Source organism: Choloepus didactylus, chromosome 10, assembly GCF_015220235.1.
Source record: "Choloepus didactylus isolate mChoDid1 chromosome 10, mChoDid1.pri, whole genome shotgun sequence".
Lineage (NCBI taxonomy): Eukaryota > Metazoa > Chordata > Mammalia > Pilosa > Megalonychidae > Choloepus > Choloepus didactylus.
In genome coordinates this window covers 111,807,731-111,834,826 of record NC_051316.1, presented here as the reverse complement: position 1 = coordinate 111,834,826, position 27,096 = coordinate 111,807,731, and the positions used below count along the sequence as shown (strand labels likewise).

General features: G+C 37.8%; 1 protein-coding gene across 5 annotated transcripts in view; it reads right to left on the bottom strand.

Annotated features, from left to right (window-relative positions):
* Positions 1 to 3,943: 3,943 nt before the first annotated feature.
* ECPAS (Ecm29 proteasome adaptor and scaffold) overlaps positions 3,944 to 27,096 on the bottom strand; it is a 121,113-nt gene continuing 97,960 nt past the window's right edge. For 3 of the 5 annotated variants that reach the window (XM_037796830.1, XM_037796831.1, XM_037796829.1), the window contains exons 31-49: positions 24,788 to 24,867; positions 24,078 to 24,183; positions 23,261 to 23,308; positions 22,304 to 22,425; positions 21,254 to 21,404; positions 19,313 to 19,378; positions 18,030 to 18,119; positions 16,925 to 16,991; positions 16,265 to 16,356; positions 16,120 to 16,186; positions 15,721 to 15,912; positions 14,927 to 15,135; positions 14,039 to 14,082; positions 13,755 to 13,947; positions 11,288 to 11,426; positions 9,632 to 9,737; positions 9,338 to 9,426; positions 7,438 to 7,509; positions 4,090 to 4,229 (exon numbers count right to left, since the gene is read on the bottom strand). In XM_037796830.1, the coding sequence (XP_037652758.1) occupies positions 4,090 to 4,229; positions 7,438 to 7,509; positions 9,338 to 9,426; positions 9,632 to 9,737; positions 11,288 to 11,426; positions 13,755 to 13,947; positions 14,039 to 14,082; positions 14,927 to 15,135; positions 15,721 to 15,912; positions 16,120 to 16,186; positions 16,265 to 16,356; positions 16,925 to 16,991; positions 18,030 to 18,119; positions 19,313 to 19,378; positions 21,254 to 21,404; positions 22,304 to 22,425; positions 23,261 to 23,308; positions 24,078 to 24,183; positions 24,788 to 24,867 (2,073 nt within the window). Of the gene's footprint in view, positions 4,230 to 7,437; positions 7,510 to 9,337; positions 9,427 to 9,631; positions 9,738 to 11,287; positions 11,427 to 13,754; positions 13,948 to 14,038; positions 14,083 to 14,226; positions 14,351 to 14,926; positions 15,136 to 15,720; positions 15,913 to 16,119; positions 16,187 to 16,264; positions 16,357 to 16,924; positions 16,992 to 18,029; positions 18,120 to 19,312; positions 19,379 to 21,253; positions 21,405 to 22,303; positions 22,426 to 23,260; positions 23,309 to 24,077; positions 24,184 to 24,787; positions 24,868 to 27,096 lie in introns of those variants that run through there. The other 2 variants (XM_037796828.1, XR_005210594.1) reach the window with 2 other exon arrangements.

Below are 27,096 nucleotides of genomic sequence, written 5' to 3'. Positions count from 1 at the left end.
TTTTTTCTGAGGAGCTATTTTATCTGATATTTTCCTTCAGCCTGAAGAACTTTCTTCCCATTTCTTACAAGATTTTCTGTCTCTGATTTTCCACAGTTCAATTATGATATGCCTAGGTAACACCATGTACCATCATGTATCACACCAGATCTACAGAAACAATTTGAATGGCCAGACATTTCAATGGAAACTTTGGAGGCCAGAAACTGGAACATCCTTACAGTGCTGAATTAAAATATGAAAGAATTATTTGCTTCAACTGATGTTAAAAAAGGTATTTGTATTTTAAAAATTCTGAGTTCAAAAGTAGCATAATAGAATTATGTATCTAACTGTTAGATAATCTTTTCAGGAATAACCAAACAAAAGTTAGATTTTCCTCCAATTATTGTTTTCTCACTGTCCTTTATATTTTTTAGTGCAGGTTTTATGAATGCTGCTTAAATACTTGTTAAAAAATATTTTAAAGGTAAAAACTTAAAACTTTCAATAGGCATCATCATTGTTCAAAAAGTTGATTTTTTTCCAAATTTCGTAACATGATTTTCCACTTTTCATTTCTTAACCAATCTGTTATTCTAATCAGTTAACCTGGAACCAGCTTAAAAGGAAAAAAGAAGGAAAACCATACCAGGAAGTAATAGTTTACACTGTTGGCTGCTCACCTTCAAGCCTATCTTTCATAGCCTAAAATTTGTTTGGTGGGTTACAATATAGGACAAGCCTGCACCTCTGACATTCTATGTCCATAGCCATGTATATTAATCTTGGTCACAAGGAGGGCTGCCTGCTGTTCTATATGGTCATAACGGGATTGCTTTTATCAGAAAGTCAAATCTTTCAACAATTTTTCTTCAAGCTTCTCACATCAGTCATTCAGGTGTCCTGCCTTTATTTCTGCTTTGCCTTTGAACTCCCAGAGACTTAACCCAACAATTTCTACTTGCTAGAGATAGCTCAGAAAACAGCAGCAAGGTCCCTTTTTGTTTCTTGTGCTTGTAACTAGTTAATGTCTTGGACAGTGAACCACCATTTTCCTGGTGGTAAAAATTATTCCACTACTTCAAAAGGACAGATCATGCAGCTTTTATTTACCATTTAATATCTTCTTGGTCAGGGGTAGGGTTTCCCTTTCAAATAAGACCATCACATGCTTAGCCAGCTGAGTACACATTGTAGGGGATTCTATGAAAACTATGCATATAAAATACAAAAATCTATTACATATACATCCATTTAACAAGTCTGTACAGTACAATAAATGCCAATGTCAAAATAAGCCCCCAGTAGTTCTTAACAAGCAGCATGAATTAACCTTGGCAGCAGCAGGTAGAAATGCCCCACAAAGGGCAAAGACAGTGTTCACACAGTGCAATTATTACCAGAACACAGCCCAACAAAGTCACATTTTTCTTCTTTTCTTTGTTAGTAAGCACATAAAATGAAAAGAGAAAACAATGGGGATTAAGTGGCAGCTTTGTTTTGGCAGGCAGACAAACTGGGAATTGTAAATTGGTCCACAACAATTAAAGAACTTGCTGCTCTTTATCACTGATAAGACAATTTTATACTACTTTCACTTTTTTGATGTCCAACTGCCAAACTTCAAATCCTCCTTTCCACATATCTATAAATCCTTAAAGATGTATCTAGTGTGCTAATTCCCAGGAAAAACAAATTTCAGCAATTAGACACTCAAGAACAGGAGATTGTATGACGAGTAGCTCTGAATATTCCCAAGAAGAAAATAATCAAAATCTATACCAGATAGCTTTGGAAAATAAAGGCCAAAGACATAAACATGCAAGGTCCTTTTGTCATCTGTTCACCCGTATCAATGCCCACGATTACAAGCATTCAGTTTTTAACCCTTCTAAAATACATGCACACACGCACACCAAACACAGCTGCACTGGGAAGCAATGACTTAGCATTACTAGTTGTGCAAATGATTTGGCCAGTCAAGATGAAGGCATTAAGTGTGTGAGTTAGCAATGTGCTTAGGAAGCTAAAATAAATGTAATTAAATGGCACTAAGCACCAAGTTTCAGGTGTCTTAGCACCACTCTCAGCACCAAGGGAAATTTCTATTATTAAATAAAATGGTTAAAAAGCAGAACAATTGATGAGGTTTAACCACTTGATGTGGACTAAGAGCACAACTCTTGCCTATATACTCTTACTTTCTGAAAATACCCGACCTGTGTTGCATTCTTGCCCAGGAAGAGGACCCCAGGCACCATAAATGAAAGTTAGAGGGCACTTAGTGAAGGGGGAAATACCGACCTGGAAAACACCAAGTCCTGTGAGGCTATAAGCTTTCTGAAATATATCAGAAGTTGGCCTTTCCCTAAGCAAAAGGCATTTTCAAGTGGAAGTTTGTTAGTTTCCTTAAAACACATTAGGAAAACATATATTTTACTATCAGTTAAGAGGATGATTTTGATAATAAATACCAACTGCACTTAAATTTTCATTAAACCCTTTTCCCGTAAGAAGGAACCTCAAAACAGCAACATGCAGCCAAGTTTAGGTACTACCTATGGCAATGCTTTTCAATCTGTGTGTAGCAACCTAGTTGCAAGTCAGGAAATGAATTCAGTGGGTATGAATAGCATTTAAAACAAACAGAGTGAAGAGAGGGGAGAGGGTGAAGAAAATGGAGATAGAAATATCAAAGTGCATCACACATGAGAGTATGTATTATTTCATGAAACATTTATTTTAGTTAAAGATTCTGTATTCACACACACACACACAAACACACACACACATTATGTTCTAGGTCATAATATAAGATGTTATTGTTTACTATGGGTCACAGTCAAAAAAGTTTTAAATACACTGGTCAATAGAGACCACCCAAATTAAATAATAAGCTTGGCATTTCCAGGCTGGTATTGTCAATGTTGAGTCTAATCCAATCTTGTGCTCTAGAATCCAAGGAGAGCTAGAGTCCTCAGTTTACCATAAACTTTTATATGTTTTTCACCTTACCCTACAACCTTAGACAGAGGCGTGAGCAGGAGGAGAAGGAAGGGAAGCAACCCTAACTGCAGTTATTTACCTGGAGTGGTATCATGTTATTTTAAGAACTGGCATTAAAAATAAAAGTAATTCCCAGATGGCTAATTAAAATACTTTCCTTTCAACCCTACAGAGTGATGCTGTTAGCATAAAAGTAGAACAAAAGTTTTAAGTTGGCTTTACAGTTTTGAGATTGTAAGTGTTCTAAACTAAGACAGCTGTCAAATTCTGTGGGTGGTTTTTGGTTTTACAAAGTAAGCAACCACAGATACAGGCAGAATGAGAAATCTTGTCCTCATCTACTTTATCTGTCTGTATGAAAGAGACTGAATTCTCCCTCTTAATCTGTCAAGATGCTAAACAATCATTTTCTAAAAACCAATCATCTAAACAAATGACAACGTCCAGCTTTTGCTTTCAAGAACCAGTGATGCTTAGATAGTGGTTTGTTTAGTTTGGGTGCAAGGACTGCTGGATCGCACCATACATGCACCTCATCGGAATTTCTTGGGTAGGCCAGGCTTAGCACTGAGATGACAGCAGGCTGTAAAAAGAAGTGTACTGAACAGGACACCAAACATCTCGATTCCAGCCTTGCCACAGGCCTCAGGAAGGAAGTGATGCCATCTTATAGAGTATTTCTTTGGGTGTAAAACAAGGGGATTAAAACTAAGTGATTTATAGGGGGCTTGTCCTAAACAAAATCTTTAATTCAGATACAGCTGTAAGATTTTTATCCAGCTTGCTCTGTAACTTTGTTCAATAATTCCTTTTAATGACAGCCTTAATTCCTTTAATAACAACTATTTCTGCCAGTTTCATCTACAACCACCTCTCAAACATCCAAGTTCCATTAAGCTCATTCAGCCCAGGTACTTTAAAAGCATCAAGAAAATAAAGCTAATAAGGAACAAAATTTAAGGCATTTTTCTTTTTTATTTCAGCCAAGGAATGATGCATGCTACAGATAAAATCTTACTTTTCCCCACTTGGTTTTTCAGAGAATACCAATGTTTCAAACCCCAATAAACATGGCACTTGTTTGTTTCTTCCCCTTCTAATTTATTCCAGATTTTCAAGTGTTTTCTTCAGTGATGATGCTTTCTCTTGCAGCTCAGGTCTGCTGTCTGTCTCCATAGTGGCTAAAGACTCAATCAGGAGCACTCTACATTCGGATGTCAAGCTTTCCCACTGTTTTGATTCTGAATGGAAAGAGCAAAAAAGAAAAAAGAAAAAGAATCCTTACAGAATGAGCAAGAAAAAAATTCAAACAATCCTGTTTTTCCTCCATATCTCTAAAACAAATATAAAGCAATCTACTGGTAACAGATCAGTATATAATGATGACAGGTATAAGTGTCTCAAAACCTAATTATTGACAATAACCTAAAAGCATATCAATGCATTTCATTCCCCTTCTTCAGTACAGGCTAGGCAAAGAGAAATAAGCCACTATGAAGCAAAGTGGAGGTAGCAAGGCAAGACACACAGTAGCAAAAGAGCCTTTCAATGACAACAAAAGGACTCTATAAAATACGCTCAGTAAAAAATTTTGATAAATTTCATAACTGCAGTCAATTTAAAGAGGTGACATTTTACTACTCCTTTCTTTAAAGAACGCATCAGAGAACTACATACAGGCTTGCGGGTTCACTTCACCACAATAAAGCAAGTAATAACAATAAAGTCACACAAATTTTTCGGTATCCCAGTGTATATAAAGTTATGTTTGCACTATACTGTAGTCTATTAAAGTAAATAATAGCATTATGTCTAAAAAATAATGTATATATCTTAAATAAAAAACACTTTATTGCTAAAAAAAAATGCTAATCAACATCTGAGCCTTTAGCAAGTTGCAATCTTTTTGCTGGCAAGGGGTCTTGCCTCAGTGTTGATGGCTACCAACTGATCAGGATGATGGAGGCTGATAAAGGTTAGAGTGGCTGTGGCAATTTCGTAAAATAAGCCAACAATGAAGTTGGTCGCATCAACTCACTCTTCCTTTCAAGAAAAGATTTCTCTGTAGCATGTGATGCTGTTTAATAGAATTTCACCCACTGTTTGACAGAGTGTCTTTCAAAACTGGAGTCAATCCTCTCAAACCCTGCCAACGCTCTATCACTTAAGTTCATGTAATTTCTAAATCCTCTGTTGTCATTTCAACAATGTTCACAGCAACAGCAACTTCATCACTGTCTGTGCTCATTCTCAAGAAGCAACTTCTCATCTGTTAAAGTTTTATCATGAGATTGCAGCAACTCAGTCACATCTTCAGGTTCCACTTCTAATTCCACCACATCTGCAGTTACTTCCTCCACCAAAGTCCTGAATCCCTCAAAGTCATCCATGAGGATCAGAATCAACTTCTTCCAAACTCCTATTAATGTTGATATTTTGATCTCCTCTCATGAATAACAAATGTTCTTAATGGTATCTAGACTGGTGAATCCTTTCCAGAAGATTTTCAATTTACTTTGCCCAGATCCACCAGAAGAATCACAGTCTATGGCAGCTGTAGCTTTACAAAATGTACTTCTTATAATAAGACTTCCAAGTTACAATGACTCCTTGAGCCACATGCTGTAGAACAGATGTTGTGTTACCAGGCATGAAAACGATGTTAATCTCATTGGATATCTCCATCAGAGCTCTTGGGCGACCAGGTGCACTGTCAGTAAGCTGTAGTATTTTGAAAGCAATTTATTTTTCTGAGAAGTAGTTCTCAAGAGTGAGCTTAAAATATTCAGTAAAACATATTGTAAACAGATACGTTGTCATCCAGGCTTTGTTGCTCCATTTAGAAAGCAAAGGCAGAATAGATGGAGCATAGTTCTTAAGGGCCCTAGGATTTTTCAGAATGGTAAATGAGCAACAGCTTCAACTTCAAGTCACCAGCTGCATTAGACCCTAGCAAGAGAGTCAGTCTATACTTTGAAGCTTTGAAACCAGGCCTTGACTTATGTCTAGCTATGAAGGTCCTTGATGGCATCTTCTTCCAATGTAAGGCTATTTGTCTACATTGAAAATCTGTTGTTTAGCGTAGCCACCTTCATCAATTATCTACCTGGATCTGGATAACTTGCTGCAGCTTCTACATCAGCACTTCTTGCTTCACCTTATTCTTTTATGTTATGGAGATGGCTTCTTTCCTTAAACCTCTTGAACCAACCTTTGTTGCTAACGTAAACTTTTCTTTTGCAGCTTCCTCGTCTCTCTCAGCCTTCAGGGAATTGAAGAGAGTTAGGGGCTTTGCTCTAGATTACACTTTGGCTTAAGAGAGTATTGCAGTTGGTTTGATCTTCTGTCCAGACCACTAAAACTTTCTCCGTATTAGCAATAAGGCTGTTTCACTTTCTTCTCATTTGTGTGTTCACTGGAGTAGCACTTTCAATTTCCTTCAAGAACTTTTCCTTTGCATTCACAATTTGACTAACTATTGTAAAGCCAAGTGCAAGAGGCCTAGCTTTTGGCCTATCTCAGCTTTCACCATGCCTTCCTCAGTAAACTTAATCATTTCTAGTTTTGCTTTAAAGTGAGAAACATGTAACAGTTCCCTTCACTTGAACCCATTGTAGGGTTATTAACTGGCCTAATTTTAATTACTGTTGTGTCTCAGGTAATAGAGAGACCCAAGAAGAGGGAAAGAGACAACAGATCAGGCAATCCATGGAGCAATCAGAACACACACAACATTTAACAATTAAGTTCACCATATTATCGGACACAACTCATGGTGCTCCAAAACAATTACAATAGTAACATCAAAGATCACTGATCACAGATCACAACAGATAGAATAATGTGAAATACCGTGAGAATTAACAAAATGTGACAAAGATACACAGAGTGAGCACAGGCTGTTAGAAAAATGGTGCTGACAGACCTGCTCAACACAGGGTTGTCACAAACATTCAATTTGTTAAAAAAAAAAAAAAAAAAAAAAAAAGTGCTATCTGCGAAGGGCAATAGAGCAAAGCACAATGAAATCAGGTATGTCTGTACCTACTAAAAATTTCAGAAAACCAGAAAGTAGATCAGATCCTAAATCTCGTTTATGAGGCTCTGCCACTTTCTAGCAACGTGGCTTCAGGCAAGTCATTCAACCTTTTAGCCTCAATTTTCTCATCTGGAATATATGAGAAGGTACCTGGTAAACTGTGAGAATTTAATGATACAACTAAATGCCTCACTCATTCAATAAAGATTAAGGGGATTATGAGATATCTTGTGTTCCTGAGTCTAAAAAGCCTGTTTGTGGAGCCCTAAGAGAGGTGTTTTAATTGTTAAGCAAACAAAGAGTAGAAACAGCAAATACACAAGCTCCCAGAGAAAACTGTCCCACCTTCCCCATTTTCAATCCAGGGATTTAAATAGGGCATAAAAAAGAGGAAAAAGAAAAGAACTCACCTTCAAGTTTTTTAAGCAGTAGTTCTAATACAGATAAAGCTTCAGTTCTCACAGATGAATAGGTCTTATTTTCTAAGAAGGAAATCATTCAGTTCTCATTATTTGTTTTACAATCCTTAAAAACAGAACCTTCCAGATTAAATTAGTGTTACTAAATGAAAGAGGCTCAGAATTTCCAATTTCAGGGAAATTTTTAAGTAATCTTCCCTTTGCTAATTCTCAAATACAATCTCCAAATGTGCTACATGTCCACACTCCCTACTTTGGGGGAAAAAATTGTCAACCAAAATATAACCAATCCCCACAACAAATGACAATGTTTTAGAGGGCCCCTTTTAGAAGCGGGAGATCAAAAGACACTATTTCAAACATGCAGTCATCTTCATATCATATACCTAAGAAAGGTCTTTAGGTTCGCATGACCCTCCCCAGTTTACCAAAGAACATTACACAACAGTGCTTAGGGGCCACCTTGGGGACACGCAGGACCCTGCAAAGATAGGTTTCTTAGCTGCCTGTACTACATCCATTAAAGCACACTGCCTCTAGGAATTACTCCTGAAATATGCTCCCATGGTGTCTATTCTACGTGTATCTGGTTCACCGTGAAATCATTTACCTAAAAAATTAACACACAACCAGATCCAGGACAGGAAAGGCATAAGGTAAGTCTGTGACATCTTGTTATGCTACAAAGTACAGAAAAGCTTAAAAAAAAAACTGTGGCTTGTCAAAAGGACATAGGAGCTAGCCTCAAGGGGCTTCCACTGGCCACATCTGGGACAATTTGAGCAACAAATTAATTAAGGAAAAATAATGACTTATAAACCACTGGGGGAAGAAAGGAATCCATGAGTCCAACCAATAACAGATAAACAGAGATGGGGGAGAAGGCAGGGATCTTGCTTACAATAGAATGCCAAATGGTAAATATGGAGGAAATGCTAGAGTTGAAAAACCATCATTTTGTAAACATTTCAGTTCAAGGAAAAAAACTCACTGATGCATGCTCAATCTAGAGACAAAATTTTGAAGAGGAGCAGAGTATTTGCATGCTTTTAAAATATGTTCCTACAGACTGCTTATTAGACACAGGGCAAAAAATATTAACTACGAAATAGAGAAAACTGGTGAACACCATCCCCAGTGAGGGCAGATGGACATCGTGTGACTCTTAACATGAGAAGGACACAACATCGTTTATATAGTATCCCATCCAGGAATTCATAACCTGGATATAAACATGAGACACATCAGACACCAAATGAAAAACATTCAACTTGGAAAATAAGGGGGGGGGGGGGGGCGGTGCACTTTATTCTTCAAAATTGTCAGCATCATATAAGACAAAAGAAGGTGGAGAAAATATTGCCAAACTAGAATGTGTATGATAAAAATTTGATTAAAAATATTGTATCAATGTTATACTACCTAAGATTGATAACTACTATGGTTGAAGTAAGAGAATATACACTGAGGAACTTAGGAGAATACTATAGGCAAAACAGTTTCAAACAATTCAGAAAAAATATGTATACAGAGAAGGTGCAAATAATAAAGCAAATGGGACAAAATGTTAACAGGAGACTCTGGGTAAAGGTTACACAGGTATCAGATGTATTATCTTGCAACTTTTTGGTAAGTGTGAAAGTATTTCCAAATAAAAGTTTAAAAAGAAATACTTGTCACAAAGTTTTTCCTAAACTAGGTGCAAAAATCCAACATCACAGTTCCAACTTAAAACATTTCAGTTTGAGGGTACATACAGAGGATATTAACTTGGACAGTGAAGTAGTTGTTCCACAAATATAATTCCTAGAATAAGGTAGGGAATATTTGAAGCTTAGCTCCTGAGCTTTAAAATGAGGACTCCTTATCAATTTCAGTTTACCACACTCACCTAAAGAATATGTGATTGATTTACAAGTCTCAAGGAGAATTTCAGCCAAAGCCTCAGGATCTGCATATTCTTCTTCCAAAAGCATTAATCTATACAAATCGGAAAGCAAGAATCAAATGACAAATGTTAAGAAATTTTCCAAAACCTTTCTGGTACAATTTCTCTCTGCATGCATCACTTTATGATGTCACTTTAGCCATTAGTTTAAACATTTAAAAAAATTCCATTGATTATATATAAACTGTTGAGGAAGGAAAAAGACAAAATAAATAACTGAACCATGAAGCAAATTACCCCTGAAAAAAGGCATTCATTGCCTGCAGGACTCCTAGCTGCACTTTCCAAGTGCTGAGTTTTAGCCGCTCACACATCAGTTTGCACAGCTCTTGACGATAGCAACCTGGGAACAAAGACAGAGTGGGACAGAGCAAGACAGAGAGAACAAAGGATCAAGAGAAAGAGCAAGCAAGAGACAGACAGGCAGAGGGACAGAGAGCATAAGGGCAAGACGGAGTAAAAGAGAGAGCAAGAGAGATGCAGAGGGACAGAGAAAGATGGTGAGAGGGAGCAGTGGGGTGGGGGGAATAAAACAACAAAGTGCATTTAATTGAAACTTCAGTGTGACTTTGTGCCCATTTCCCAAACAGATTTCCTTGATCAGAAACCTCCACCCCTCCCTAAAGTCCTATGCAACTGTTCATAAATGTTCGCTTTCAGGGCAAAATCATCCTCCTCAGAACTGACACAGCCTCTTAGCCTCATTCCCTTTCCCCTAAAAAATACCCTGAATGACGGCCAAAGCAAGCAGAACCCTGGAGGCTGGGAGCTCCTTTCTGGACACTCAGAAGCTTCTGCAATTTGTAAGCTTACCAAGAGTTTGCAGTCCTTTATCCCAAACCCTTTAAGCCAACTGCACTTACTATTACAGTTACATAATTTAATATTATGTGCTAACCAATAAAACAAGAACATAAGACACAACAAAGGAGTTATTTCTTAGATACTGCCAAATTTAGTAGGACTCAGACAACTGTAAAGATAGGGGAGGGGTAAAAATCTGCAAGAATTCTGCACTTGGATCCCTTTGTTAAGACTCTGTAATTTCTCCATTTTAAAGAAACCAAAACCAAAACCATAAATTACACATTACTGAGTTCGAATTACATGAGAAGCCAATGTGGAACTCCAGTCAGCACTTAAATTCTCGAAAGGCCTTGGCTTTACCCTTCAATAACTGGCAGCTGAATGTACATATATGCCTTCTGTTAAACTGTTTTGTGTAAATATCATTTTCTTTTTACATAATTCCATATCAAGCAAAAGTTAGTTTTAATGATATCAAATAAGCAGGCTTCCACTGTAGCCCATAACACAGTACCAAAAAATAAGACCACATACAAATTCATAACTTTGGAAAATCCTTCCAATACATAGCAAACATTTTTAAAGGTTCACACAATGGATGACAGGCTCAATGAGGATCTGATTTGAGACCTATCCATCTAATCATGAATAATCAACAATACTTTTCACAACATTCAAAAATACTGAGCTGGTTAGCAGGATGCACTGCAGGACCTTACATAAGACGTACTAAAACAGTAGCATCATCCCAAACTTAAGCACTCCAAACTAAGTTTTCTCATTAAATGGAGACTTGGCAAAATGCTCTTTAATTAATAATGAAGAGAACCTACTAATAAATTTTACAGATTCCTCAGAATAAAGCATGAGAAGAATAACAAAAATTTTTTTTACACTCAAACTATCTACCACAATCAAGAGATTATTTGCTGATGTAGAAATAAAACTTAAACTGAATAATTTTCACTACTAATGAATTGGGGTCTATAAGAAACAATAACTATACTTTGTTATACAGAAAATCTTTGCTGCCATTATGTGACCTCTGGTTACTGCACTTCTTTGGAGGCAGGTTCTGGTGCTTACGTTGGGTCTCTAAGTTCCGGGGCCAGGCTTTGCCCAGGCTCTCAAAGGCACCCAGCAGGGATTCCATCTGGAGCTCCTTTTCCTTCTCATTTTCATCTTCACTTTTTGTTGAATGGACTCCAATGCTTTCAGGTGAGTTCTAGGATATATCAAAGAAGGGGAAAGCAGTATTTAATATATTCTTCTTCCAAAGTTACAAGTATACTTTTGAAGCAATCAGGGTACCAGAACATGAAATGTTTATCAAGAATAAATGCTAAATTCTCCAGCATCTCATTTCCAGTAAGTCATTTCATCTTTTTGTGCCTATATTCCGTTTTCCTATTTGTAACAAGAATTTGTAACAGGAATACCTCTAACAAAGTTGGAAAATCCTTGAAAGGAATCTGTAAACAAAGGTGGAAAATACTGTATATGCACTATTTTCAGGGCAACATAAGAAAACTTGCATTAGAATCATGGAATTAGAGATGGAAGGAATTCTAGTAATGACCTATTCCAAACTCATTCTTGAGAGATAAGGAACAGGGGCTGAGACAAGTGACTCATCCAGTTAGTGGTATAACCCAATTTAAAACAAGTCTCCCCAAAACCATAGTTCATCATGTATGTAACAAATTATTTAAGCAGAAATTACTGAACCATGTTCCCCACAAACAGCATGTTCAGGTCCCAACCCCTGGTCCTGTGGGTGTGAACCCATTTATAAATAGGGCCTTTGAAGATGATATTAGTTAAGGTTCCCAAACAGAATGAGGGTGGGCCTTGATCCAATATGGCTGAAGTCCTTATAAGCAAAGGAAATAGGTCACAAAGAGGTCACAGGAAGAGCAAGAAACCAGAAGTCAACAGAACCCAGAGGAGACACTGACAGAAAAGCCAAAGACAAAAGATCACCGGCAGCCAGTTCCAGAACCCGTCTTCAGGGAAAAAGCATGACCATGCTGATGCTTCAATTTTGAATTTCCCCTAGCCTCGAAACTGTAAGCCAATATATTCCTGCTGTAAAGCCAACCCATTGCATGGTATTTGTTCTACCAGCTAGGAAACTAAAACAGCATTTATTGCTCAAGAAAGAAAAACAACTGCAAATTAGCAGCAACACAAGAAAAAAATGCTATTATAACATTTGTGTTTCATGCACACACACACAAAAATACATATACCATAACTCTCTTTCTTTAAGCCAGTGCCCAACCTTAAAAATGAATATTGCAAAGTCCTTTTTGATCAAGGTCCCCCAGTGTATGGCAGGGGCAATCAGCAGAGACACATCCAGCTCCTCTTCACTCTAACATGACGGGGGCTGCTTCCCTAAGCACACGCTGCTACCTGCACAGGCTTATGAGACACAGCTTATTATAACTGCAACAGAGACCATTCACTGGCTCCAAAAGCCATTCTCCTCTTCTCCCATAGAGGGCAAATGGACACAGAATGAAGACCACCTTTCCTAGCCTCATCTACGTCCAGCTGTGCTATGTGAGTAAGTACTGGCTGAGGAGATATAAGTGAAAGTATCAGGAAGCAGTTTACAAGAACTCTCCTTAAGAGAGACTGACCTGCCTTCTTTGACCCATTTCATCCTTTCTTCATCTCCTCTGCCTGGAAGGTGTGGGAGTATGAAGATGATGGCGACATTCTAGGATGGCAGAGGTGGGAGTCGGAAAGAGTCAGAATCCCTTAAGACTTCATGAAGCTCCCAACTTTTAGGTGAAAGACACTGTGCCAGTTTAAATATATTATGCCCCCCAAGGAAAAGCCATGATCTTGTAATCCAATCTCGTGGGATATTGGAATTAGGTTGTTTCCATGGAGATGTGACTAGTAACACCTTTGATTAGGGTGTGACCTGTTGATAGGATTGTTTCCATGGAGATGTGGACCCGTCCATTCAGCTTGGTCTTAATTACTAGAGCCCTATAGAAGCTCAGAAACAGGACTTGAGAGGAGCTGCGGCTCAGGGACACATTTTGAAGATGGCCGTTGAAAGCTGACACTGACATTTTGGAGAACAACATTTTGAAACACAACCTGGGAGCAAGCAGACGCCAACCATTTGCCTTCCCAGCTAACAGCTTTTCCAGATGCCAATGACCTTTCTCCAGTGATGGTACCCTGTTGTTAATGCCTTACCTTGGAAACTTAATGGCCTTAAGACTGTATGTAACTTTGTAACCAAATAAACCCCCTTTATAAAAGCCAAATCCATTTCTGGTATTTTGCAAAACCGCAGCATTAGCAAACCAGACAGATATACTTCTATCTTATTTAAGGCCATTATATTTTAGGAGTTTCTACTACTTGCAGCTAAATTTATCCTAATAAAACATGCAATCAAGACATGGGAAAATATCTATTTACCTAAACTTTAAGTACAAATCAGACCTGAGGCTGATTGTAGAAGTTGTAGGTTTATAGAAAAGACAGAGTTCCCATATACCGCCCTTATATTAACGGTCATTACCTTCTTGATGAGTGGTAGAACAATGTCAGAAAACTCCTGGAATCTGTCTTCTTTGGTGGCCTTCAGGACATCAGCTGCACAGCTAATTGCTACAATCTTGTATTTGATATTCTCTTTGCCACACTCCTTCAGAACAGCTTGGAGAATTTCATTTGTACTGGGCTGACTGGGCACAGACTTTGCCAGCTCTGCACTATAGGAGCGACAAAAAAGCAGCAGTTAATAAAGGCTGCAGCTTTCAGGCTCTGTTTAAGAAACGGCATCTTCGGTGACAGAATATTTACCTGCAAGCTGTCACCACACAGGCGATGGCTTTCAATAGTTCTTCCTAAGGGGTTCAAAGATGAGGGAATGCTATTAAGCCCACATGTGCCATTTACATCCTCTATTTTAAGACTACAAATACCTCAGGAACACTCAATAACCATGACAACATAGTAACAAGAGTCAGCATATCTTTAAAGCACTTAACTGTTTAATGAGCACTTCCACAGAATTTTACTCCAAACCACAGAAGCAGGATATGTATCTTCATCTCCATTTCATAAAGGACTAGGGAACTGCCTTGCCCAAGGTCACACAGGCAGAAGTGTCAGCTGTGGAATTATAACTAGGTCTAGTCCAGTACTTCTTTTATAAAGGTAATAGGACCTTTACAACATAAGTACATCATGATATTACCCCAATCTTGTCTTTCCCACTGATACTCACTGTAAATATCCTACTATCACCCTTGTATAAAAAAATCACTTGTACTAACTCACAGGCTCCAGAGTTGGGCATCCTCAGTTCAGATTTAGAAGTAGAAGATACTCAGTTTCCCAGCTGATACCCAATCCTGATCTGTCCATGAGGTCACTGGTCACCAGGTACAAAATGGTGGCCACTTGCCTTAAGACTTAACTTGAAAGCTGAACATGATAAATAAAAATCAATCTCTAATATCACCATATATTATTCAAGGACCTGTGGGTTCTACTTCAAGGAAATATCATACTTAGCCAGTCAAAATCTACCCAAAGTTTCCCACTGGCTAAGAAATACGGCTCACAAAAACAACCCATCTGAAGCCCCAGAAAATCAGACTCCTATTTTTTAAAGAAAATGAAAGATGAAGTCCTAATCCTTTAAGGATACCTTTAAATTTAACTGAGCAAGAATGAGTCCTCTACCTTTCCTGTCCACGTTCTTCCAGCCAGGCCCTGCAATAATGCAGTCAGTATCATTCCCAGATATGGAGGTACCAGGGAGCTGGTTTGTTTTGCAATTGACGCCATGGCAGACGCACCCTGGGCTTTCATTTTCCAGGACTGAGACTGTAAAGCCTTCTGGGTGACAGTAATCAACTCCTGCAGGTATAATCGAATGCCACCAAGGGAACCTGGGTTAGGAAAAGCAACATTAAAACTTCTGAAAGACAGAAAAATTCACTGAAACTCCTTTTCTACATCTGAAAAAAAAAGTAACTGCCAGTCTAAAGTGGTGATTCTTAACTGTTATATCCCAGCACTCTCTCAAAGGGAGAGAATGTGGGGGGTGTTGTGGATTATCTTTTCAACAGCAGAACTTTATGAAATTGGGTACGTCCACAGGAGGGTGCTATGCAAATGGCCATCATCCATCAATGTCAGTCAAAGTGAAACACGCAGTTGAGAACCAATACTCTAAAATAATATTGTAAGGCATCATAAAATAAAAATCACTATTACACTCTCAAAATAAGTACAGTTCTACTTTGCTTGAACAAAGTTTTTATTCTCTCACATGGGCAGCAATGAGAAAGTAAAGAACAGGGCTCTGAGTACCAGCCTTGAGCACTTAGCAATCTGGGAAGGCTTAAAACTAAATGGGATGTATGTCGTTAAGGTCCTGGGAAAGTAAATATAGGAGTTCATGAATAAAGAACTTAAGATTCCACTTGTGGTTCTCAAGATACAGGTTTAATTCACAGGCACTGCGTACTGACCAGGGACATTTTCCTGCCACACTTCAGTCCATAAGTTACATTCTTCATTTTCTGATTTCTCCTCATCAGCAATTTCATGCATGCCTAGAAATGCCAATGGCAGAACTTCTTTGGCATGGCTCTTCAGTACATCGGGGCTATATCGTCCAATAGCATGAATAGTCAAAGCACATGAGGTCTTATAGATGGGTTCTGAAGAGAAACAGAAGAAACCAAAATCTTTATAAAATTTATTATTTTTAAGGGTAAATAATCTAGTTAGACTACTGCTCAACTTTCACACAACAAAACAAATAAATAGGCAAAAAACAACCAGAAGTGTTTCTAGCAGAGTACATTGCTTTATTACGTTGTTAACATTTAAATTAAAAACAACATAACACAGGAAAAGAAAGGTACCTTCTTTCTCCATATACCAGCCATTGAGTTTCTGCAGGAGTTTTTCTGTGCTGCTATCCCGTGAGGTCTAGAAGAGAAACAATTCTAGCCACTTCTTTATCATTATCAAAGAGTTTTACTTAACTAAGTAAGAAATTCAACTCACCCGAACTAAATGGCCTGTGGCAAATGCACAGGATTTCTGAATGACACTGTTACGATCCGTCAGGCCACTAAGCAAAGCGCTCAGAAGTTTACCTATGAGAATAAAAAAAAAAAAAAATCTGATACTTAGCTGACCAAATACTCTGTTCCCAGGCCCAAAACAAATGTAATATCTGATTACTACACCGTAAAAATCTGATTTACTCCATAGTTTAAGTCCCTTGAGTATTATACTTGTACTGTCCCTCTGCTTTCTTTCACCTGATACAAAATTAAAAATTAATCTGTGTCTAGAATATTGTGGGGAAAGGAACAAAATCAGAGCTAGGTACATAAAGTTCATTAGCACCATCCCAGAGCTGATCTAAGAAGAGAAAAACACTCTTATAAAATTAGCTATATACAGTCAATGGATCCTACAGGATAGAAGACACTTTAACCTCCTTAAACCACTGAGAAATAATGAAACACAACAGTGAAAACTAGCTAAACCTGATGACCCCTGCACCTCTTAGGAACAGAGAGATAAAAGCGGGGGAGAGAGGGAAAACATACAGCATCACCAGCGTTGTCTGAATGAAAATTGTTTTTCCTTTTAAAATCTTGTCATACTAGACATGACCATGCAAAAACATCACCACACTTCTTTAGACAAACTCACCTGAGTAAGGTGTTAGGTCCTGGGGACACTGAGTAGTTAATGACACAATGACACTGGCACAGCCTCCCTATAGGGTTACAAAGGCAAAGGTCTAAATTTGATGGTCACAATGCTCTATCAAATCCCTTGTTTTAGGTGTTAAAGATTTAGAGATAAGAAATACATGATGCCTAATAAGCCCCTATGGGATTCAACCTAGAAACAGGAAAAGTCTTATTTTAAATGAGTAACACAAAGATGTTTTCCCCCAAGACCTCCAGCAGGAAGATGGGTATTTCATATCCTGCAAATAAGAAAAAAATTGGTGCAAGCTTTCGGGAAGGCAACACACGTCATCTTGTCCATCTTTATTCTACCATTTCCATTTCTAAGCCTTTAACCAAAGGAAAAACCTTCTGATAGCTCCAGAGATACTTTGTTTAGCATCAAAAAACCCAGAAACAAACTAGGTGTTCACTGATGTCAAATTTGCTACATCCATACAATAGAGTATCATAAGGCCATTAAAGAGCACACTGGAGAAGGCACAAGCACAGAAAACAAAGTGGAAGGACACACATCTCTCTGTGGTAAAATTAGGTGCAATTACCATACTGAAATTTTCTTCTGATCTATAAAGGCTAATTTTTAAAATGCAAGCAAATGTTAATTTTAAGTAAAAAAGAATATGAATTATCTGTTTATCTTTAAAAAGACATGGGCAAAATCTCTGATCACTGAAAGAGCTTTGAGAGGAAGACATTTTTCTACCCAAACACTTGCTGACTTCTCTGTAAAAAACACTAATTGCCACCTAGAAGAGCCCTGCCCTTGTAATAGATGGGCATCTCCATGAACTGAAAGGCACCAGGACCCAGAGGGCACATACAGAGCAACCAGGAAACAGAAACAATTCCACTGAAGAAGAAAAATAATAAGTTACATGTTTTATTTCCTGAATGAGTTACATGTTTAAAATTATTAGTGCAACCACAGAAACAAAATGGTTAATGTAAAATACAATTTGTTTATAAAGAAAAGTAGGAATTTCAAACATGATGGCTGTTATATGTTTTCATGGCCCAAACTAAAGATGCACACATTGTCTAGTGTAAAATACACTTACCTTAGTTCCAAGACCAACACCACTTCTGATCAGTTCACATAATCTAGGAACTAGCTCCCCCAGCACCGACACATCAAGATACTGCAGGCACTGTTGGGAAAAAATAAATACAAAGCTAAATCTTCCCAAATAATTCAGCCAGGACCACAGCTTGAATTAAACACTGCCCACTGGATTGACATGAGGCTGAAAAATCGCTGGTTTGATCTTGCTCTGATTTCAATGTCAAAAGCACCACTGTACTACACACGAAAAGAAAACTCACCTGGCTCAACATACTAAAAACAAAAGCAAAACAAAACAAAATTAATGAAAAACATCAGCTTACTAAAAGGGAAAATAAACAATGATTACTCAAGAACAAAGAACCTCTCTGGGCCCACTTCCTCTTTAGCATTCCATGTCTACCAGATGCTTTAAGGCAGAGGTTAAAACTGACCTACTTCACCAGGTCTTCCCTCCAAACTGTCCTTAATAAGTCTACCTAATTCACTAATAATTTTCTGTAATATATTTTTGAAAATGTAATGACATATTCTATTACTAATGAACATATCTATATGGTGTTCTCTAACTGTTCATATTTCTCTAAGCTCTTTTTCCCCCAATAATCCAACTAAGATATAACATTCTTAGACCAAATTTGGTAATATTCATCCTGTAGGAACTCAAAGGTACCAACTTCTCTTGTCCCTGTGTGATGTGCTCATCAAAAGAATTTCCAGGAGCTCACATACTCTCAGCAACCACTGGCAGGGTGTGCACAGCAGTCGACCGGAACAACTGCTACAGCAAGTCTCCAGGGACTTCAGAAATCAGAACCTCAGTGCCAACTAAACTCTTTACTGCCAATTTCTTTCTGTGACTGAAACGCCATATTAACACTGCTCGAGTCTTTTCACCTACCTGCTTTGCTGCCTACTTCACTGAGTATCTCCAGACCCAATTTACACCTTCCTAGTTCTAGCCACAGGCAACTGTCAAGCAAAGGCAAAACATGAAGTTTTTTCTACTGGTGAATTAAAACATATACAGACAGGTTTATAGGGAGATCGGTTAATATGTTGTTCTCCCTTATAACACAAACCTGGACTAGTGTATTTTAGTATTTGGAAAATTATTTATTCCATTTCGTAATATGGAGTAAGAAAAAATTGGAAACTAAATAGCTGCCTTGACTCATCCTTTAAATCTGTATTTCATTTAACACAGCCCGTAGACTTTGGAGAATTACATTTTAAGGTACGTAAACTCAAACTTCCCCGCTACATTAAGACACTCACCATGTTGATTGTTTCCATCATGGGAGAGGATTTGGCAGCGCTGAGTCGCGCACTATCCATTGCAGCCTGAAGAAGACAAATTCCAGTCACTCAGGATAGTCACTGACTTAGGAATAACCCCACTGCCCACCGACCACCCACACACAACTCCGCGGAAGCACTTTATTTCCAAACAAAAGAACTAATTTTTAACAGTATGTAGCTATAACAAAGTCAAGCGTAAGTATAAACTTAATTTTTTTGACCTATATTCAACAATTTACCTGGAGAAGCAGCATCTTACTGCAGGTAAGAAATTTAGATAAGAGTTAGCAATTAACTGCGGTTACAATATAATGCAGTATAGCTCTGAACAAATCATACAGGCTCCCTGGCCCTCAGGGTCTCTTTCTACTAAAAAAAAAGAAACAGACTACATAAATTTCCATCAAAGGTGTGTTCTTTTTTCAACTGTATCTAAGAAAAACAATTTTATACATTTAATGCTTTAACCTATTTAAGGGCTTTCATAGCCACAACAGAATTTTACTCGTACAATTACCTATGAGAGAGGTTAATAATCTCCCCGATACAATAAATGAAAAATGAAAGGCACACAGGAGTGACTTGCCTGGGACTGCAGAGCTTACATTAGAATTTATGTTTCCTAATGCTCAACCTAGTCAATGTTATGGAACTTAGGAAAGGGCAATTTGACTGCTGGAAGAGGAAAGAATGAGAAGCAGGAAGAAATAGCCAATAGTAGAAGGCAAAGGAAAAGACAGTAAACTATTAGAACAGTTTAAGCGAGTTTGAAATCAAATGGTAAAGCACAAGAAAACACAATATCTATGACAGTGGTTTAGTAGTCCTGATAAACAAACAAATATAAAAAGATGAACCAGCCAACTAGAAAAATAGGCATGGAATAGGAAGGAATACAAATGGTTAAAACAACATGAAAAGACAGTGGACACTAAGTGACAGGAAAGCGCAAATCGGAACAATGAGATTCCTGATTATCAGATGGCTACTCAATGTTGGCACAAGTGTGGAGAACTAACCTTTGATGTTGCAAAACCTCTCCAACAAAAACTCAAATAAACGCAGATATAAATATATAAAAGATGTACATAGACTGTTTATAATAATAAAATGGTAAAATAAATTGTGCATCACCTCACTGCAGAATACTATGCATGCATTAAACGAACAAAATTCACCTATATACTGACATGAAACAATTTTTAAAAAGCAAGTTGCAGAAAAACACTCATAGTCTGAATCTAATTTAAAATAAGGGTGTATGTTTGTTTTTGTAGCTTCTAACTACAAAAGGATTTGAAAAGGGACACAGAAAATTGTTGACAGTTGTTAAATTACCTAGGGAAATAATAATGTGGCGGTAAAGGAGAGGGGACCCCTGCAGGGAATTACTTTCCACTCTTCTGTATTGTTTTAACTCTGTACAGTAAATATATTTCAGCTGCGATTAAAAATTTTAAAAAAAGATGATCAGAGACTACAGGAAACTAGAGTATATCATCTGAGAAGTGGAACAATTCTGGACGATGCCAAAGTCCAGGTGCAAATCCTCTTTACTTAATGGGGAAAGAGATGCTCCCTAGGAAGGACTTTTAAAATGTAGACCCATCTACCAAAAATATATACATATATGTAAATATATACAAAAACCTATGTTGAACATTAAGGCACTTTTTGCAGGAGGTGTCAGTTTTTAATCTGTTTTTAAAAATAGTGTTGAACCCCCACCCCCACAAAAGACCACTGCTGTTCTAAGCATGTAGTCACTGGAGTGCGGTTGTTGGAAGACAACTCATTTGAGTCACAGGGTTTGTCTGAGGACACTGGGACACTGGAAGGACTGTTCAGATGGACCTCAGAACCATACAGGGCTCTTCCTTCAGGATACTTACAAACAGGCTTGTGCCGTCAACTCACCTTTTCTTGGTCTGTGGCCCGCAGGCTCAAATAATTGAGAACCTGGGGTTCCAAAACACTTAAGGATTCCAGCAGAGCGGGGATAAGTTTTGGTGCATGTGGTTTCAACATGGCTCCTGCACTTTTGCTGATCTTCACAAGGGTGTTAATGCTATGGACACACAGAACACAACTCCTGAGTCCATCTAACACAAGAGTTTGTCAGAAGCTCTATGAGTACAGGCATGAGGACAGTCTGCAGTTTACTGCATTCAGGCATATACTCACATGGTTACAGAACCTAATCTTAGCACTATTTTTTTTAATTACAGAAAATTTCAAACATACTTGAAAGTAGATAAAAGTCCCCCATTAGTTCCCCATGACCCAGTGGATGAAGAAGCCACTGGTGATCATTACCTAGATTATTGTACTGAGGGTAACAAATCAGTGATATCCTAATTTTATTATTCCTTTGTATTAATTAGGTGAATGATTTAGTTACCATTAAATACTGTTGGTACTATTAATTTGATCTAGTTTTGAGAGTGAAACAAAATGAAACAAAGTTTCTAGTTATTTTCTAGTTAACTATTCTGGTTAAAAAAGCAATAACAATACACAAACCAGAATCCTTCACTATTGATTTAAATTCAAAAAGGCCATATATCTGCATGTGATTGGACATACACCTACACGTGTGAGTGGAATTTTTGAGTATTTCACTGCTGCAGCTGGTAAACAGCTTATTTTAAATAATCTGTGAAATATTGCTGAGTGTTATAACCAACAGGAAAGTTACCAAGGACCTCTGGCATAACAGGAAAATGTGCTTACTGAAGGCAGACAGGGACAACACTGGCTGAATACAAGGTTCCATGAGAATGTTTCCATGAAAATGTGATTCACATCACAACTCCGCATAAATGCTCTTGGGTCACCTCAATGGGTTTTCTTCAACCCTTTTTCCTCCATACTTTCAACAATCTAACACTGAAAGAAACCCAGTTTCTCCTGAATGGCTAGGACCTAAGTAAATCCAATGCATTCCTTTCTCCAAGTGACACCCACCTGAGGGCTCGGACTTCTGTCACAGGGCTCATCATCCCTTTATCCAGAAGGCAGGGCAGCAGGATGGCAATGGTTCTCTGGCCAGCCGCGCCTTTGGTAGGGTCACACATTTTCACACAAACCTCACGCACAAAGAGCACAGAAATTAGTGACACTGAGCTCTCAGCCAATAAAGCATTCACCTGACAAAATACTTTCTCCCCATTACATCTACAGAAAAGGAATCAGTGAATCTGCTTTCCATGATACTATTCGGGGGAGACAGAGAAGAATGAGATCTGGGAATGAATTGCAGGTCTGCCAATAACTAAATGGAAAACTTGGTAATGTATTTTACTCTCTAAGTTTTGGTCTTCTAATTTGTGGTCGGGAACAAAACAGATGAAGATGAAATGACAAAATGTATAAGAGAGAACTCTGAAGAAGGCTTAAGATATCACCATCATCATCATCATCAATAATTATAGGAGGCAGCAAAATAGAGTGGTCAAGTACTCAAATCCGGAATCAGAAACACCTAGATTTAAAACCAGGACTATTTACTAATGATGCATTCTATGACAAGTTTTACACAACTAGAATGTAGACGTCTCTGATACATCACAATAAAATCATGTTCAAGTGGGAGAACTTGGTTTCGAAAAGTTTACTAACTTCATAAAACAGGAAAGATAGTTTAACACATAAACAAAGCAATATTAAGAGAAAACACAGATGTTTGCTTGATTTAATGTTCTTCAGGGTAAAGGTCCAGAGAAGCTCACTATTTGAGATGAAGTATACATTGTTAAAAATACTAGTATTCTAGTGTAAGAGCACCTACTTTCTCATTCATTGTAAAAACAGTGAAATATAACATGAAAATGTCATTTTACATGATAAAAAAATAAGCCATTATTGTCATGGTCACGAGAACCCCGCCCCGCGCCACCCCCTATATAAGATAGGAGTTTTCACCTTGCTCAAAGTTTTCAGAGCTAGTTCTGCTGCTTTTCGAACCGATTCCTAAAAATGATAAAAATTTGGCATCATACAAGTTAGAGAATTTAATTTTCATCTACCTCACAATGCATTTAACTACCTCAGACTGCAAAGTTAGTAAAAAACCTACTTTCAATACCAGGTTAAAAAAAAAATGTTTCATCAGGCTTTTTGCCCATCGAGACACATATTACAATGCCATACTATTTTTTTTTTAATTAGATAGGGACTATTTCGACCTTATAAAAATCTGGTAATTAAACGTAATACAGAAACTAAATGTGTTACAAAAGCTAATATGTTAAGATAAGCAAAAGTATGAGGATTCTCAAAGACTAAAAATCTCTAAGGAATAAAGCAAAAAGAAAGACAAAACTGAAGTGCCTAATTTTAACGGTAAAATATCAACATATCTAAGTTTAGCCTGCCTAGGAAACACTTAGAGGGAATGGTCACATTATTTGGGAATGACTGATCCAATTTTTTAATTTAATCAAAGTACAGTTATTCCAGATTATTTCAAGATAATCTCATAATTCAATAGCATTATGAGATCTCTGCTTAATGTAAATCAGCCTGTAGTCATTTTGTTTTCTTGTTTTAAAGTCAACTCAATTTAGACCTAAAGATATCCAACCTTGCAATGTCACAGGTATAATGAGACAAACTTTTGAAGGAAATTATAGTCCCTTAAAATTGTCTAGATAATGAATTTTGAAATATATAACAAACATATTTTATCAACTGAACTTTAAGCTATTCTATAAATAAATGCAGATCATTTCAGTAATACCTTGATATCATCTTGTACTCTAAAAAGCGTTTCCCAAATTTCTGGAAGTTTATCAATGATGTCATCTAGGGGTCTTCCTCTCAATAAATCATTCAAAGCTAAACAGCTGAACATAAACAATTTAGTTTCAAATACAAGATCAAGAAACCTCAGTATTTGACTATGAAACATTCATACCAAAAGAGAACACAGATTCTGCCTATATTTCTAGTTCAACCCCTCCTCCCCAACAAAGCAATGACTATTCTCTACTGGTGCCCCAAATTTACCACATACAGATGCCACTTATACTCATCAAATGACTGTTTCCCACAACTATAAAACAATCCCACTGAGACGATACATTTTTTTTTACTTACCATTGTGCCCCTAGGGCCTAGCATACTGCCAACCATATAGCAAGCACTGAATAAATATAAATTGAACATATAAATAAATGCTAGCCTACAAAGTCATGGGAGTATATAAATATATCTTGATGTCTACCAATTTAACACGTGATCCTTTGTTTTTTTAATTTCATACTTAGATAAACTAAGACAACTTGGGTTTTAAAACCATTGACCAGAGTTTAAATAATTAAAGAAAGATTTAAAATATGCTTTTTAGTAGTTTTTAGTTTATTCCTTTTGCACAAAGTTTAAAACTTGAAAATCTGAAGGGAAAAAAAATCAAATATTTGAATAATCTTGTGTTTCCAAAAATGATACCTGGATTCTCGAACCCGCCACGTATTGCTGGTAAGGTTCTTAATCAAATCTTGAAGAATTTCCTTCAAATACTTATCCACCTAATGAAAGCAAAGAGATAGTACCAAGAATTCAAAATCCAATAACAATCAAATTATTCACCTCTCAATCACACTGACACAGTTTCCATTATTTAACAACTTAAATGTTTCTTTAGGCCACTCAGCCCATGATCTCACCCCAGTTCAATCAGTAAAAGCTGCCAGAGTGATCATTCCAAAACGCAAACCCAATCCTCTTATCGTCCTCAGCACATCAGAATAATGTCCAGTCACCCGCACAGGGATACAGAGCCCTCTGTGACTCAGTCAGCGCCAAAGGAGTCATGTTCTGTCTCACCTCCATTCCTTGACACTGACAACACGACTCCCTCTACCCACAATCCCCTTTCAACCCCCTAAGGCAAACTCCTCCTTGTGCTTCCAGATTCAAATCAGGCATCACCCAGACCTTCGTCCTAGGTGGGGGTGAAGTTTGGTAACGCATGGTGATGATGGTAGCACAATATTGTGAATGTAACTAATGTCACTGTATCATATACATGAAAGTGGTTAAAATGGGAAATTATGTGTTGTATACATATTACTAAACAATTAAAAAAAAAAAAAATCAGTTATCGTCTCAAAAAACACTGGCTTAGGTACTCTCCTCCGTGTTCCCACAGCACCTTCTTAAGGTGCATCATACTATACTGGAAAACAAATGCACTGCTCCTGTGAGTGTCTGCCCCATTAAATGGAGAACTCAAAGGCTGGGACAGCATCTCATTCATCTTTGTATCCCCAGTATTTTGCATGGTGTATAGCACATAGATAAGTATACGATTGTTCAGAATGAAAGATGAGAAGTATATGATTGTTTAGAATGAAAGATAAGATCAATCTTTCTAAGCCTCTCTGTTTTGTTTTGACAGCACTTTTCAACTTGGTAATATTGACAAACTGATAATGGACTCAGTTTATATGCTGATGCAAAGACCCTCAGAATTAATGGCCCTTCCACTTGTAGGCAGGAGAGGTTCTGAAACCAAGAAGAGAGGTAAATAACTAACCTAAGATTTAACAAACTGATTTCTTCCTATGTCCACTTCCACTGATTCTTCATAGGAGAGCTCATGACGGTCGAGCTTCACCTTCCACTCACACAGAGATGACTCTGCCATCTCTAGCCCAGGCCTCTGCCCTGAACTCAGACCTCTAAAGTCAACTGGCCTCTTAGATCTTGGCTGATCCAGGGGTACTGCATACACTCCTGGAGCAAAAGGAACTCCCTGGGCCTTCAAAGCTGAACCTGAAGGGCCCGCCACCATGAACAGGAACACACTCAACCTGGTCTCAGTCTGGAGAGAGAGGAAAGGGCCAGATCAGTGCAGGGCCTGGTGAGGCATGGTAAGGGTTGTGGAATTTTCTTAGCGAACCGCGAAGACACTGAAGGATTTTAACCCAAAATGGCACAATCCAATCTGCATGCTTAAAAATCACATTTGCTGCTATACGGGTAAATTAATTGAAGGAAGGGAAAGAGAGGAGACAGATGATAATGACCTGTTCATTAGGAAAGAATAAGGGAAAGAAGAAAGCTATTCTTTATCTATTATTTGCTACTAGAATTGACTATGTGCAGTACAGACAAAAATCAAGGATGATATCAATTTCCTTGCTTGGGTAAATGGTGAGGGACCGAGGAGAAGTGGGGAACCAGGGGTGAGAGATGGCAGTGGGATAGTGTTAAGTGAAGTTTTGGACATATTAACTTTAAGATATCTTGAAACAACATCCACGTAAAGATGTCAAGCAGACAGATAATCAAGTCCAAAGCTTAAGACATGTCTAGGCCAGAAATGTAAGACTGAGAATCATCACAATAAAGATGACATTTATACACTCCAAAATGTTAAGCTCCTCTAGAAAGAGACCGTTGAGAGAACAAAAAGTACTCAGAGGCACACCCTGAGAAATCCTAATATCTAAAAGTGGGATAGGGTACGAGAAGCAGCCAGATGGTAGAAAACCAAGAGAGAAACAATAAATGGCAATTGCCTGTTTCCTCATCAGCCCCCAACTAAGAGAACTCCTTGATGGTAAGAACTCTGACCCATTCTCTGTGGCAATGATAGTACCTATCAGCAGATAGTATTCCTTTTGTGTGAATATACTGCCATTTCCTTAACCATCCACCCAACAGACATTTAGATTGCTTCCATGTTTGAGATTTCAATAAATGTTGCCAAACTTAAATGATACCCTGAAGGAAAGAAGAGAGGGAGGAAT